Source organism: Muntiacus reevesi, chromosome 4 (assembly GCF_963930625.1).
Source record: "Muntiacus reevesi chromosome 4, mMunRee1.1, whole genome shotgun sequence".
In the NCBI taxonomy this organism is placed as follows: domain Eukaryota; kingdom Metazoa; phylum Chordata; class Mammalia; order Artiodactyla; family Cervidae; genus Muntiacus; species Muntiacus reevesi.
This window is the reverse complement of record NC_089252.1, coordinates 146,699,948-146,713,695: the sequence shown is the minus strand read 5'-3', so window position 1 is coordinate 146,713,695 and position 13,748 is coordinate 146,699,948. Positions and strand designations below refer to the sequence as shown.

Below are 13,748 nucleotides of genomic sequence, written 5' to 3'. Positions count from 1 at the left end.
AGTGTTGGAATCACATCAGAAGGGCTTGGAATTGTGCTGAGTTTTCGTCCTTGGCCAAAATCTGCAATGGCAAACTAGGGCTGTGCTTTAAGAAATCACTGCTTGGAGAAAGTAGAGCAGGCTGAGACACACAAGTACAGTAGTCTCAGGTGGTTATGGTATGGGTCCTTGACCCAGTGTATGTCATGGGGAATATTTGAAATAGGGGAATAACAAGGAAAATTGAAGGAGTATGTATGTAAGAAAGGTTGAAGACCAGAGCTCCCCAATTTGGATGCTTTTCTGAGCACCTATTGGAAGCTGTGTGGTTCTTGAGGGGGGCAGGAGGCAACTATGAAAAGATGAGGGTGGAGGAAGAATGTGCGGGTGACTGGAGAGTTTGGTGATTGGTGCTCAGGGACCAGTGGTGTGGCCTCTGAGGTTGAACTGAGCAATGAGAGGACAACGATCATCAGAGGGCCTGGTCATGCAGAAGGGAGGCACCATTTTTGATGCTTAGGTCTTGGCCTGAGTGGGAAGGCCAAGCAAGTGGCAGGAGGTGAGGGTCAGTGCAGATCTGTTCACCTTTGCTCCAGGACTGAGCTTATTCAGTGGCGCTCAGCTACCATCTTTCTTTTCCCACTGGTGTTTTCACTCTTCCTCATTGCTACCCTCTGCCCCCTTACTCTTTAAGGAGAGCATTTTAAACATGCACATTCTGGGAATTCCCTGGTGGCCCAGTGGAATTGTTGCTTTCAGTGCTGAGGGCCCGGGTTCAATCCCTGATTGGGGAACTAAGATTCCACAAAGCACATGGACCACCAGCCCCCTCCCTCAAATGCACATTCTGTCAAATGCACAGCTTCCAGCTTGAGCTGTCTCAGCTTTGTGCTCAGAAGGGTTGTCACGAGAGCAACCGTTTTCTCATGCTTTCAGGGCGATGCCAACCTGCCTCATCCTTGAGTACAGCCAGCCACTGCTACCCAAAGTGATGGGCTAGATCCCTTCTGCAGGCTGAGCATGGGCTTCCTGGGCTGAAACAATGAACCTTGGAGAGGCTGGCCACTCCAGCTGCGCTCAGACCTTCCCAACCTGGGGTATCTGTCGATTGCTCCAGTGAGAGCTCTGGAGGGAACAGGACATCCAGGTGTGAGAAGGAAGAGACAGATCATCAGCTTCAGCTGAGCACAGACCCCACGACACCTGAGGTCCATCCTCGGAGCCTGCGTGTCCCAAGCCAGAGACCCTGAGAATGGGGTTCAGGGTTTGCCTATTCTCCTCCTCCCTCAGACTTCAGGAGAGCCAGACAGCACCTGCAAAACCTGAAACCCCGGGGCCAGTGGGCTTCCCCCCAACTCCCTGGCCAGGAGTGAGCCCCTCCAATTTCCTCCATAAGCCTTACAGGTGAATAGCCTGCCAAGATGTGGAAGGGGCTGGAAACCTTTAAGCAGCCACAATGGTGTGGGGGTGAAAGAGTTTAGCTGAGAAAAAATATTCGAGGAGAACAGAGCCTGGGGAATTGGAAAGGGCAAAGTGCCAGAGCTTGGAGAGCGAGCTGTCCTTGTAGTGATGATCCCCCCCACCCCTGTGCTGGTGAGAGAGTGAAGAGAAGTTAGCCTGCAGCAAGAACAAATATACCCCAAGGTCTCAGTCACTGCTTTGTGCCTGACAATCATCCGATCTGCCCTTGAGCGCAAATGGAAAGTCTGCACTCAGAACTGCCGCCAGGGCTGAGACCGCTGGGGCTTGATGGGGATAAATGGGGAAAGCCTAAGAGGGTGCAGCCCCAAAATTGGCTGGCACCCCAGATTCTGTGGGCATCCCTAATAGCTCAATTGGTAAAGAATCTGCCTGCAATGCAGGAGACCAGAATTCTATCCCTGGGTCGGGAAGATCCCATGGAGAAGGAAATGGCAACCTACTCCAGTATTTTTGCCTGGAAAATCCCATGAACGAAGGAGCCTAGCCGGCTACAGTCCCTTGGGTCGCAAAGGGTCAGACACAACCGAAGCAAGTTAGCACAAGTGGGCGTAGGCATGCGCAGGAGGCCTAACAGGGCCCAGAAAAGGAGTCAAAATTTGGGGTGAATTTTGAATGTGGCGGATGCAGAACTTGTCACTTTCTTCTGATTGGTTGTTGGTGAGGTAGTAGGGTGGTGCTCCAGGAATCTTGTGCTCAACCTGAAGTTACCGTCCTCCACCTGGGCAGGGGCCCAGGTTCTGCAGAATTCAGAGATACTGTTATGCATATTCCTTGAGTAGGAACTAGGCTCCAAGGCTGTACCACCACTAGACTTCTCCTATTTCTGCTTTCCCTTCCTTCCCTGATAAGCAACTGTTTGAATCAGCCCTTTGGAGTTCAGGGAAGAACAAGGAGGCTAAATGAAGCCTATATCCTATAAACAATAAAAACATGAAGTAAAGGATGCCTCTGAGGAATAAATCGTTGCATGGATGGTCAGAGTGAAACTGAGCCGGACCTTGCAGGTCCTTCCCAGTTTCAAAAGCCCCTCCATGTCGCCTGTATCTTATATGTAGAAAACAGAAAAAAGTCTCCCAGGCCTTCCTTGAGTGCCAAAGAGCAAGCCCAAGCAGTTACTGATTAGGACAATAGGGTCACAGGACACCTAGTTCTTCCTGAAACCATAAACCTAACAACCTGATGCATTATCTTTGAGTTGTTCTACAAATGCTAAGACCCCCCTCCCCCCTCCCACTCAGGAGGATGTAACTACAAGTCCACCACAAGCACACAGACTCCAGACTGGTTGGAACCAGAAGGTTGAGATTCTGGAAACATCACCCTGTTACCTCACCACCAACCAGAGAGAAGCTCCGGGAGGTGGTCAAGCAATCTATGACCCATTTTGCTAAGTCTTGCTTGAAAGTGATAGGAGGGTTCAGGTTTTTTGTGCAACCGACATCTATTCTTGCTTTTAGCCTTTGAAATAAATCTCTCTGTGCTCCAGACTCCCAGGTTCTGAAAATTGTTTGGCTTCAGTGAGCCAGGGACACGGGAACTTGGGTCCCATAACAAAGAGTGGTATACTTAGGTTAAGGTGAAAGTGAAGTTGCTCAGGCGTGTCTGACTCTTGTGACCCCATGGACTGTACCCTACCAGGCTTCTCCATCCTTGAGATTTTCCAGGCAAGTGTACTGGAGTGGGTTGCCATTTCCTTCTCCCATGGATCTTCCCATCTGAGAGATCGAACCCAGGTCTCCCATATTGTAGGCAGACACTTTCCACTCAGAGCCAGTAGGGAAGCCCTAGTGAGGGCCTAACTTCGCTCCAGATGTGTGATCTGCAACTAGTTTAATTACTCTAAACCCTAGTTTCTTTATCTGTAAAAACGGGGCTAAGGCACAGCATTTGTTTAATGGATGACATGTGATTAACATTGTCTGAAAAGCAAACTCTGCTTAGAAAGCAACCGAAAAGTGAAAACTATTATATGCTCGGGTGCTCACCGTGTCAGATTCTTTGAGACCCCAAGGACTGTAGCCCACCAGGCTCCTCTGTCCATGGGATTCTCCAGGCAAGAATACTGAAGTGGGTTGCCATTTCCTACTCCAGCGGATCATCCCCACCCAGGGATCGAACCTGCTCATCGTGCCTCTCCTGCATTGGCAGGAAGATGCTTTACCACTAGCGCCACCTGGGAACTCGGGGTTAGCATTATAATGAATTTGGGGCGGGGGAAAGACTGCTTTTGCACCAGTAGGAAGGAGCTTGCTGTTTGGAACCAAACGGTTCATTTAAAAGGCAGTAGGAAAACAAGGAAAGAAAAGCAACAAAAAAGGTGAGATGCAAGATTTCAAGTTGGTTTGTGGTGATTAGGACCTGGAATGGGGAACCTTAGGCCTTCCCTCTTGGAAGTGCCTCAACTGCGAGAGCTGCGGGCGCCGCGGTTCCCCGCGCTGGAGGCAGCCGGATCGTGTGGGAGGTCCTGACTGGGGGCTGTGCGGCTGGGACTGGCTGAAGGCCACCTAGGTCGCCCTCCAGTCCAGGGTCGGGGGTCCGGAGCCCCGGGGCCGGCCGGGCAGCGAGAGGAGCCGCGTCCGGAGGGCTCCGCGTCCGCGCCTCCCTCTACCTGGCGCCCCACCTCACTTACGCGTCGCCCACTGCCGTCCCCACCCTTCGCCTCGCTTCTCCTTCCAGTCGCCGAGTGCATCCTCTTCCTCACCCCGCCGGCCCATTCCTCGGCCCCGGATGCCTCCTCCCCTTCCTGGTTCTTCCGTCCGGTTCCGTAGAGTTTGGCTTGAACTTTTGAACCCACCAATGAGCGCCGTGCGCCCCTCCGCTCTCCGCCCCGAGGGTAAAAGCCGGCCGCGGGCTGGGAGGCGGGGCGGCGGAGGCCGGGGCGGGGCCGGGTGCCCGCCCTCCTGACACGTGGCCCGGGTAGGGGTTTATAGGATGCCTCCCGGCCCCGGGCCTCTCACTACTTCTCCCCCGGACTCCTTAGTAGTCTGTCAGTGGGAGATCTTCACGGCCGTCCCCTCACCTGTTCCAGCCCCGCAGAACCGTACAAGTCCCCGTCATGGTGAGTGGGGGTCCCCGGGCGGTGGTGTGGGGGCAGACTGCGGAGTCCGAAGGGGCGTTGGGACCCCAGTGCGAGCGCAGCCACGTCCACGCCTCCGGGCACACTGGTTTCTGGTGGCCAGGTTGGGAGAGTCGAGTTCACCTGGCTCACTCCTCGTCGGGCTCGAAGACGCGGCCTGGGCACTGCCTGGAGTGGAAGTGGAAAAGCCACTTGATCCTAGAGAGGGGCCATTCAGAGATTCCTGCGGGGCCGCTACTGCCCCAGGAAGGTCCGAGAACCTTCGCACCGGCTCCCAAGGACTTGTGAAAGCTCAAATCCCTCCCATTTCCTGAAATGATCTCACCTTCCCACAGCCTTACGAAAAGGACCCCTGGAGCATCTCGTGGGCTCCAGCTTAGTAGGTGCAGAGGTTTCCCGGCGACCCCTCCCCTGTGCCCTGTGACTGGCTGCTGAGTCACCTGTGGCCGGACTCTGGGAGGAGTTTCCAGTTGCACCATCCTCACCTGTGGCCGGGATGGCGGGGGTGGGGTGGGCGGAGGGAGCACTTGCAATTGCGCCAATCCACATGAAGGATGTAGGCAGGCTCCTTCTTTGAAGGAAGTTATTGTCACGTTGTTTAATCCTGTGTTTCTAGTGTTAATTTAGTGGGCTGTTTAATAGCTGGAACTTTCTTCTTACAGGTTTTAAAAAGTCCATAAAAGAGACATTTACTTATAAAGTCCCAGAGTAAAACTAGTACTGACTGACAAAGTATTCTTGGTCTTACAGAAACATGAAATTACACACAACTTGAATATTTTCTATTTAGCTTCCAGAGGTTTTGGAAATAAGTATCTCAGGAAACATCCGTTGGAGGTCTACCTAAAGCAGGCCATGAGTATCAAATGTTTCAAAATATCTTTTTAAAAAGAAATATAGTATAAATAAATAAATAAAAAGGGATATAGTGAATAAATAGTTACCCTTTTTAGGGACTACCACAGTTATCAAAAGGATGTCCGACTGTAACACTTGCTTGAGTGCTTTTTACTAAGCCAGACCAAAGGACACTGGTAAATGTGTTATTTAGAAAATAGGGGAGGGGGGAATTAAAAAAGAAAATAGTGGGAGTGTTTAAAGGGCAGGAGATAGCAGTAGCAGCAAAACTATTAAGACATACACTGGTTAGACTGGTATTTTACAAAGGACAGGTGCTGATTATCCCGTTAAGGCTAGACTAAGTGACTCCATCATCGGTATCTCACTTCATCTCCCACTTGACCAGGGGAGAGTGGAGGTCAAGTAGTAGCCACAGTCTAAGCCATACTGTTGCACAATATGACAGGTTTTTGGACTCAAAAGGCTTCATTAGGGTGGCAGGGTCTTCTCAGATATTCTATCTCCTTGGGACCTGGGACTGTCATGGGCAAATACCTGGTTCTTTCCTGGTTTCTAAGCCTGGGGAATGTCCAAAGCCCAGGTAAAGGTAAACACAATGCAGTGGTAAAAAGTCATGGGTTTATCAGAGCAAACTCCCCTTTCTCCCACAGCCTTAGAGCTCAGCAAGTAGATGCAGGTAATAGTGAGCTTGCTGATGAGGTCAGCAGAGCATAATTGCTTTATGGGGAGTATGGTGAGAAGGAGGGAAGCATAAGTCAAAGGTTATGAGCAATTGGAGGTTTTGTCTTGGGGTTATGAGACTAGGCCCTTTGACGTCTTAGGCGATGTTGAATTTTCTTTAGATTCCTATTGTTCAGGTGGTAAGTCGTGTCTGACTCTTTGCAACCCTACCGACTACAGAATGCCAGGCTTTCCAGTCGTTCCCTGTCTCCTGGAGTTTGTTCAAATTCGTGTTCCTTGAGTCGATGATGCTATCTAAACATCACACCCTCTGCCACCCCCTTCTTTTACCTTCAATCCTTCCCAGCATCAGGGTCTTTTCAAATGGGTTGGCTCTTTGCCTCAAGTGGCCAAAGTATTGGAGCTGCATCATCAGTCCTTCCAATGAATGGTCACGGTTAATTTCCTTTAGGATTGACTGGTTTGATCTTGCAGTCCAAGGCACTCTCAAGAGTCTTTTCCAGCCCCACAATTCATAAACATCCATTCCTCTGTGCTCAGCCTTCTTTACAGTCCAACTCTCACATCCATACATGACCATTGGAAAAATCATAGTTTTGACTATACGGATCTTTGTTGGAAAAATGATGTCTGCTTTTTAATGTGCCGTCTAGTTTTGTCATAGCTTTCCTTCTAAGAAGCAAGCATCTTTTAATTTCATGGCTGCAGTCACCGTCTGCAGTGATTTTGGAGCCCAAGAAAATAAAACCTGTCACTGTTTCCACATTTTCCCCATCTATTTGCCATCAACTGATGGGACCAGATGCCAGCTTTTTCATTCCACTTTCATCCTCATCAAGAGGTTCTTTTCTTTAGTTCCCCTTCACTTTCTGCCATTAGAGTGGTATCATCTGAGGTTACTGATAGTTCTCCTGGGAGGCTTGATTCCAGCTTGTGATTCATCCAGCCTAGCATTTTGCATGATGTATTCTGCATATACGTTAAATAAGTAGGGTGATAATATACAGCTTTGACATACCCCTGTCCCAATTTTGAACCAGTCTATTGTTTTCATGTCTGTTTCTAGCTGTTGCTTCTTGACCTGCATACAGGTTTCTCAAGAGACAGGTAAGGGGGTCTGGTATTCCAGTCTCCTTAAGAATTCCCCAGTTTGTTGTGATCCACACAGTCAAAAGCTTTCAGAACCCTCAAACTCTCTTATTTGGAGAAAATATAATTGGAGATATTTGATGTGGATACTTGAAAGACTGCTGTCTCAACCAGCTAATTTGATTTATGATGGAAATACAATAAAAATCTGTTTTTCCTCTTAAATCTGTGGGTTTAGATTCTATGTTCAATGCCTCATTTTACCAAGCAGGAATGAGTTTGGTAACTTATAAATGACCTTGTTCAGCAAGTAAAGGAAAACAAATGCTTGCCTAAGGTCGTTATATTTATGAAATTATAGATTCTTCTTCCACAATGCCAGAGAGAGAAAAGCTGATTTCTTAAACTATTAAGTCTTGGTGACACCTCTAGCTTTTGTTACCCTATCTCCATCCGCCTACCCTCTCCCACTCTCCCCTCAAGGTGTGTGGACAGTGAAAGAAAATGTTTTTCCCTAAGATTAAATACTTCCACAGGGATAACAGGATGCCTTTGACCACAGTCTTTAAAGTCCAGGTAACTGCTGCTTATCTGGTGTTTTCTCCTTGAGTCATACAACTGCAGTATGCTGGTTTGAGCTGGTTTTAAACGGAGAGGCAGAAGCTGTTTAAAGAATAGAATGAACGAGGGATGGGAATGAGCCATAGTTACATAGTCACACAGGGAATGATTCAGAGCTGGAAGGAGGAATTTTGCATGCCTCTAAGGAATTAGCAGGCATATTTCCCAGGAGTTGGGGAAAATCTATTGCTAGAGTAGCTTGTGTCATTTCTGAAGGTAGAAACCTGACCATGAATATCTGATGTGGCAGTAAAGCGAAAGTATGGTCTCTGGCCTTGTCTAGTAGTTCATTAACATATCTGTGGTTTTCCAAAGCATTTTCTCTGAATTGGCCTGTTGTTTGTGAAATAGTGCCTGGGCAGGCTTGGCCTCCAGAAAGGTGCTGTTCTGTCTTGAAGATTAATAGTCATTTCCGTGTGAATCATTCCCAAATGTCCCATCCGATGTGTCAGATTCTGACACTTCCTTTCTTCCTTCCCACAGCGTGAGTGCATCTCCATCCACGTTGGCCAGGCTGGTGTCCAGATCGGCAATGCCTGCTGGGAGCTCTACTGCCTGGAACATGGCATCCAGCCTGATGGCCAGATGCCAAGTGACAAGACTATTGGGGGAGGAGACGACTCCTTCAACACCTTCTTCAGTGAGACAGGCGCTGGCAAGCATGTGCCCAGGGCAGTGTTTGTAGACCTGGAACCCACAGTCATTGGTGAGTTGACCTCAGTAACCCCATAGATCCCAGGGATCTGGGACAGGAGGTGTGTTCTGGGAGTTCCACTGATGCCCTGGGATGGAGCAGACTTGTGTGGGTGTTAGTGATGGGTGGCTGCTTCATTTTCCTTTTCCAGATGAGGTTCGCACTGGCACCTACCGCCAGCTCTTCCACCCTGAGCAACTTATCTCAGGCAAAGAAGATGCTGCCAATAACTATGCCCGAGGTCACTACACCATTGGCAAGGAGATCATTGACCTCGTCTTGGACCGAGTTCGAAAACTGGTAAACAAAGAACTTTGTAAAATAGGATGAGGGTTTTCTCTTAGAGCTTTGAGAGACCAGACTGTGAGAATCATTCTTTGGGCACTAGAATGAGCTTTATACTGCCCACTATGACTTGACTTCTAAACCAAATGGTCCTGTGCTATGGAAGAACTTTTTGAGGCTGAAGTAAGTGCTGTTTGGCCTCTTCCTGTGTCTTCTAAGGCAGATTTGTGCAATTGCTCACTCATGAGGGCAGTTTACCTGAAATCAAGTGAGTACCAGGAAGCCTTAACAGTTTTACTGACACTTAAGCCCATTAAACATCCTTGTTCATCTTAATCAGGCAGCTTCCTGGCTCCAAGCTGTGGTATCCCTTTTTAGGTCATCTTAGTCACAGTGGTATGTGGCTGACTCTGAATGTAACTAATTGATCAAATTCATAAAAATTGGAGAGCTACCCTATGTTGCTACACAAAGTTACAGCAAAAGAAGCCGATGAAATACCAACTAGAAACAGCTGCCATTGGATAATTCCAGCAACCATGGGAGTGGAGTCAAGGGACCTCCCTTGTTAGGGAAGCAAGTATAAGTCACTGGAACTTTGAAAGTATTAAGATATAACCACAAAAGCAGTACCCTTGTTTTTCTACTAGAGCTCAGGGCAGTGTGGACTAGCCTTGAGGCAGAAAAATCTAAGGTAACTGTGTTCACATCGGTAAGGTTGATAAGGGTTCTGTTCAGATCATTTTAATTAAGAGTCTGGCAATCAGATGACTCTGCTGCTTAGGCATCTGGGCAACTTGTAAGTAATTAACTAAAATCAAGAATGAAGGCCTGGGTGGAATAGCTTGTCAGGAAATTCATATAATGCTAAGACTGGCAACAACAGGTCTATTTTCAAAAGAATGGCCTTACATCATTCTTGGCTTCATACTTTTTACATTGTAATCACAGTCTTCACAGCAAAATTGGGCTAGTGGTCCCTCTGTTTGCAAGTGAACCTTCAACTACAAGTACTGACTTGGAAATCAGGACCTGCCTTAGGGACAAATAAACTAGTGAAGGTCATTGAGGGTTCTGGAGTGAAGTTCATTAAGCACCAGAACAATTGCATTTGTCCCTGTGTGATTACTGTGTCCACAAGAGTCTTAATGGGTGGAGACTGGTAAACTAGAGTCTGCCCCTTGCACTGATCTCATTCAGAGCATGGACCCATAGAAGTGACCTAAGGCTCAGTAGAAAATGTCCACAAATCCTGGAGCACCTCAAAGTGAAGCTTGTCCAGAGAATACTGTCAGGTTAAGATCATCCTTGCAACCAATAGCAGTTTGTTAGCCCGAAGAGCTCAAGTAAGTGCTGGAAAGTCCTGGTGACAAAAGGACCTGGATTTGTGACAGTGAATCACCTTTCCCAGAATGAACAGACTTTCTGCTAACTAGTGCTAACTGTGCCAGACACTGTTCCAGTACTCATTTAATTCCCAACAACCGGAAGCAGATTACTATTCTCCTCAGTTAATAAATGAGAACACTGAGATTGTGGAATGAATTTGGTCAAAGGCACATGGCAAGGAACTAGTAGAGTCAGAACCAGCCTTATTCTAGTGCCAGGTACTGAATCTTCACTCTTCTGTTGTATTGCAGCTCAGAAAGCAGCTGCCAGAATTTTTGTAAGACATCCTTTGTATGGGGCTGGTGTGGTCTCAGGCCTGCTGTTGGTAGCTCTCCAACTGCTAAGAGGTCGCCTTTGCTCTGTGGTCATGTCAAGGGCAGCAGAGGTGAGCCTCCCAGTCACCAAAACTTGGACCCTGCATCCATTCCAGACTTTTTAAAATAGCCTTTTCACAGTTCGCCTCCCTCCAGGCCCCAAGAGTTGCTTGTGAAGTTTCTCTCAACCACTTAGCACTTAAAAGCTCTCTAGGTCTGCTTTCTTAGCAAATATGGTTCAGGAAAAAAAAAAAGAAGTTTTCTGTTTTTTTGTTTTTAAGATGTTGATCAGTGTGGTTATGGATGCAAAGAAGTCACTCCAGCTGTCACGAAGGGGAAAATTAAACCTTTTCTCTTTTTTCAGGCTGACCAGTGCACGGGTCTTCAGGGCTTCCTGGTTTTCCACAGTTTTGGTGGGGGAACTGGTTCTGGGTTCACCTCCCTGCTGATGGAACGTCTCTCTGTCGATTATGGCAAGAAGTCCAAGCTGGAGTTCTCCATTTACCCAGCCCCCCAGGTTTCCACAGCTGTCGTTGAGCCCTACAACTCCATCCTCACCACCCACACCACCCTGGAGCACTCTGATTGTGCCTTCATGGTAGACAATGAGGCCATCTATGACATCTGTCGTAGAAACCTCGACATTGAGCGCCCAACATACATGAATCTTAACCGCCTCATGAGCCAGATAGTGTCCTCCATCACGGCTTCCCTGAGGTTTGATGGAGCCCTGAATGTGGATCTGACAGAGTTCCAGACCAACCTGGTGCCCTATCCCCGCATCCACTTCCCTCTGGCCACATATGCCCCTGTCATCTCTGCTGAGAAAGCCTACCATGAACAGCTCTCTGTAGCAGAGATCACCAATGCTTGCTTTGAGCCAGCCAACCAGATGGTGAAATGTGACCCTCGCCATGGTAAATACATGGCCTGCTGCCTGTTGTACCGTGGTGACGTGGTTCCCAAAGATGTCAATGCTGCCATTGCCACCATCAAGACCAAGCGCAGCATCCAGTTTGTGGACTGGTGCCCCACTGGCTTCAAGGTTGGCATTAATTACCAGCCTCCCACTGTGGTACCTGGTGGAGACCTGGCCAAAGTCCAGCGAGCTGTGTGCATGCTGAGCAACACCACAGCCATCGCTGAGGCCTGGGCTCGCCTGGACCACAAGTTTGACCTGATGTATGCCAAGCGTGCCTTTGTTCACTGGTATGTGGGTGAGGGCATGGAGGAAGGAGAGTTTTCTGAGGCCCGTGAGGACATGGCTGCCCTTGAGAAGGATTATGAGGAGGTTGGAGCTGACAGTGCTGAGGGAGATGATGAGGGTGAGGAGTATTAGCATGTCTGCTGCAGTTTCTTCTTGCGACTGTCTTATTTATTTGTGTCGGTGGAGTTGTCCACTGTGGCCCTATCTTGTCAATAAAAGTGATATTTGCACAGGAGTGCTGAATCTGTAGGTCTGAAGTGGAGTTTCAACACACATACTGCCTTTTTTAAAATTTCTGTTTTTTTTTTTTTTAAGTTCTCAGGTTTTCTTTTGTTTTTATTTTTAATTGGAGGTTAATTTCTTTATAATATTGTGTTGGTTTCTGCCATACATCAACATGAATCAGCCAGAGGTATACATCGGTCCCCTCCCTCTTGAACCTCCCTCCCACCTCCCACCCCATCCTACCCCTTTAGGTTGTCACAGAGCACTGGGTTTGGGCTGTCTGCATCATACAGCAAATTCCCACTGACTCTTTTACATATAGTAATGTATATGTTTCAATGCTATTCTGTTAACTCATCCCACCCAAAGCTCCCAGGTATTCTTGTCTCCTGTGACCACATGTGGAGTAGCAAGGGGTTAGGTAACATAGCCAATAAATGGTGGAGCCATAACTCAAGTTGCCAGGCTGACTGCCGGAACTACTGCAGTCTATTTCATAAAGTGTTGGAATCACATCAGAAGGGCTTGGAATTGTGCTGAGTTTTCGTCCTTGGCCAAAATCTGCAATGGCAAACTAGGGCTGTGCTTTAAGAAATCACTGCTTGGAGAAAGTAGAGCAGGCTGAGACACACAAGTACAGTAGTCTCAGGTGGTTATGGTATGGGTCCTTGACCCAGTGTATGTCATGGGGAATATTTGAAATAGGGGAATAATAAGGAAAATTGAAGGAGTATGTATGTAAGAAAGGTTGAAGACCAGAGCTCCCCAATTTGGATGCTTTTCTGAGCACCTACTGGAAGCTGTGTGGTTCTTGAGGGGGGCAGGAGGCAACTATGAAAAGATGAGGGTGGAGGAAGAATGTGCGGGTGACTGGAGAGTTTGGTGATTGGTGCTCAGGGACCAGTGGTGTGGCCTCTGAGGTTGAACTGAGCAATGAGAGAGGACAGCGGTTGAGGTCTATCCCGATGGTTCTTTTTCTATAAACCTACGTCGTTGGAAACGCCTCATAGAGTAACTATGTAGTTTCCTTTACTCATAGAACTACCTGTTAAATCTGTGGGAAAGAACTACAAGACATAGCTGCCAATTAAACTATGAAAAACCTAATATTTTTTTTATGATAAATTTTTTTTTTAAAATAATTTAAAAATTTAGTATTTAAAAAAAAAAGAGAGAGAGAGAGGACAGCGATCATCAGAGGGCCAGGTCATGCAGAAGGGAGGAGCCATTTTTGATGCTTAGGTCCTGGCCTGAGTGGGAAGGCCAAGCAAGTGGCAGGAGGTGAGGGTCAGTGCAGATCTGTTCACCTTTGCTCCAGGACTGAGCTTATTCAATGGCCCTCAGCTACCATCTTTCTTTTCCCACTGGTGTTTTCACCTCTTCCTCATTGCTACCCTCTGCCCCCTTACTCTTTAAGGAGAGCATTTTAAACATGCACATTCTGGGAATTCCCTGGTGGCCCAGTGGAATTGTTGCTTTCAGTGCTGACGGCCTGGGTTCAATCCCTGATTGGGGAACTAAGATTCCACAAAGCACATGGACCACCAGCCCCCTCCCTCAAATGCACATTCTGTCTTGGAGCACAGCTTCCAGCCTGAGCTGTCTCAGCTTTGTGCTCGGAATGGTTGTCACGAGAGCAACCGTTTTCTCACGCTTTCAGGGCGATGCCCAACCTGCCTCATCCTTGAATACAGCCAGCCACTGCTACCCAAAGTGATGGGCTAGATTCCTTCTGCAGGCTGAGCATGGGCTTCCTGGGCTGAAACAATGAACCTTGGAGAGGCTGGCCACTCCAGTTGTGCTCAGACATTCCCAACCTGGGGTATCTGTCGATTGCTCCAGTGA

General features: G+C 48.0%; 1 protein-coding gene and 1 non-coding gene across 3 annotated transcripts; both read left to right on the top strand.

Annotated features, from left to right (window-relative positions):
* The first annotated feature begins 3,761 nt into the window (after positions 1–3,761).
* On the top strand, positions 3,762–11,927 carry LOC136167161 (tubulin alpha-1C chain-like). Of its 2 annotated transcripts, none has more exons than XM_065934494.1 (4): positions 3,762–3,778; positions 8,273–8,495; positions 8,635–8,783; positions 10,836–11,927. In XM_065934494.1, exons 2-4 carry the CDS (start codon positions 8,375–8,377, stop codon positions 11,808–11,810), a joined length of 1,245 nt encoding a protein of 414 aa, XP_065790566.1. In that variant the 5' UTR covers positions 3,762–3,778; positions 8,273–8,374; the 3' UTR covers positions 11,811–11,927. The 2 variants fall into 2 exon arrangements, with proteins under 2 accessions (XP_065790566.1, XP_065790565.1); XM_065934493.1 differs by lacking the exon at positions 3,762–3,778 and adding an exon at positions 4,381–4,519.
* Positions 11,928–12,852: 925 nt separating this feature from the next.
* On the top strand, positions 12,853–12,983 carry LOC136168110 (small nucleolar RNA SNORA18). The gene has a single exon (XR_010663262.1). It is a non-coding gene; the product is annotated as a small nucleolar RNA SNORA18 (small nucleolar RNA).
* The last annotated feature ends 765 nt before the right edge of the window (positions 12,984–13,748 follow it).

Coding starts and splice junctions, on each gene's coding strand:
- LOC136167161 (XM_065934493.1), top strand. Junction 8,496..8,634: donor CCTGGAACCCACAGTCATTG/GTGAGTTGACCT, acceptor TTCCTTTTCCAG/ATGAGGTTCGCACTGGCACC. Junction 8,784..10,835: donor TGGACCGAGTTCGAAAACTG/GTAAACAAAGAA, acceptor CTCTTTTTTCAG/GCTGACCAGTGCACGGGTCT.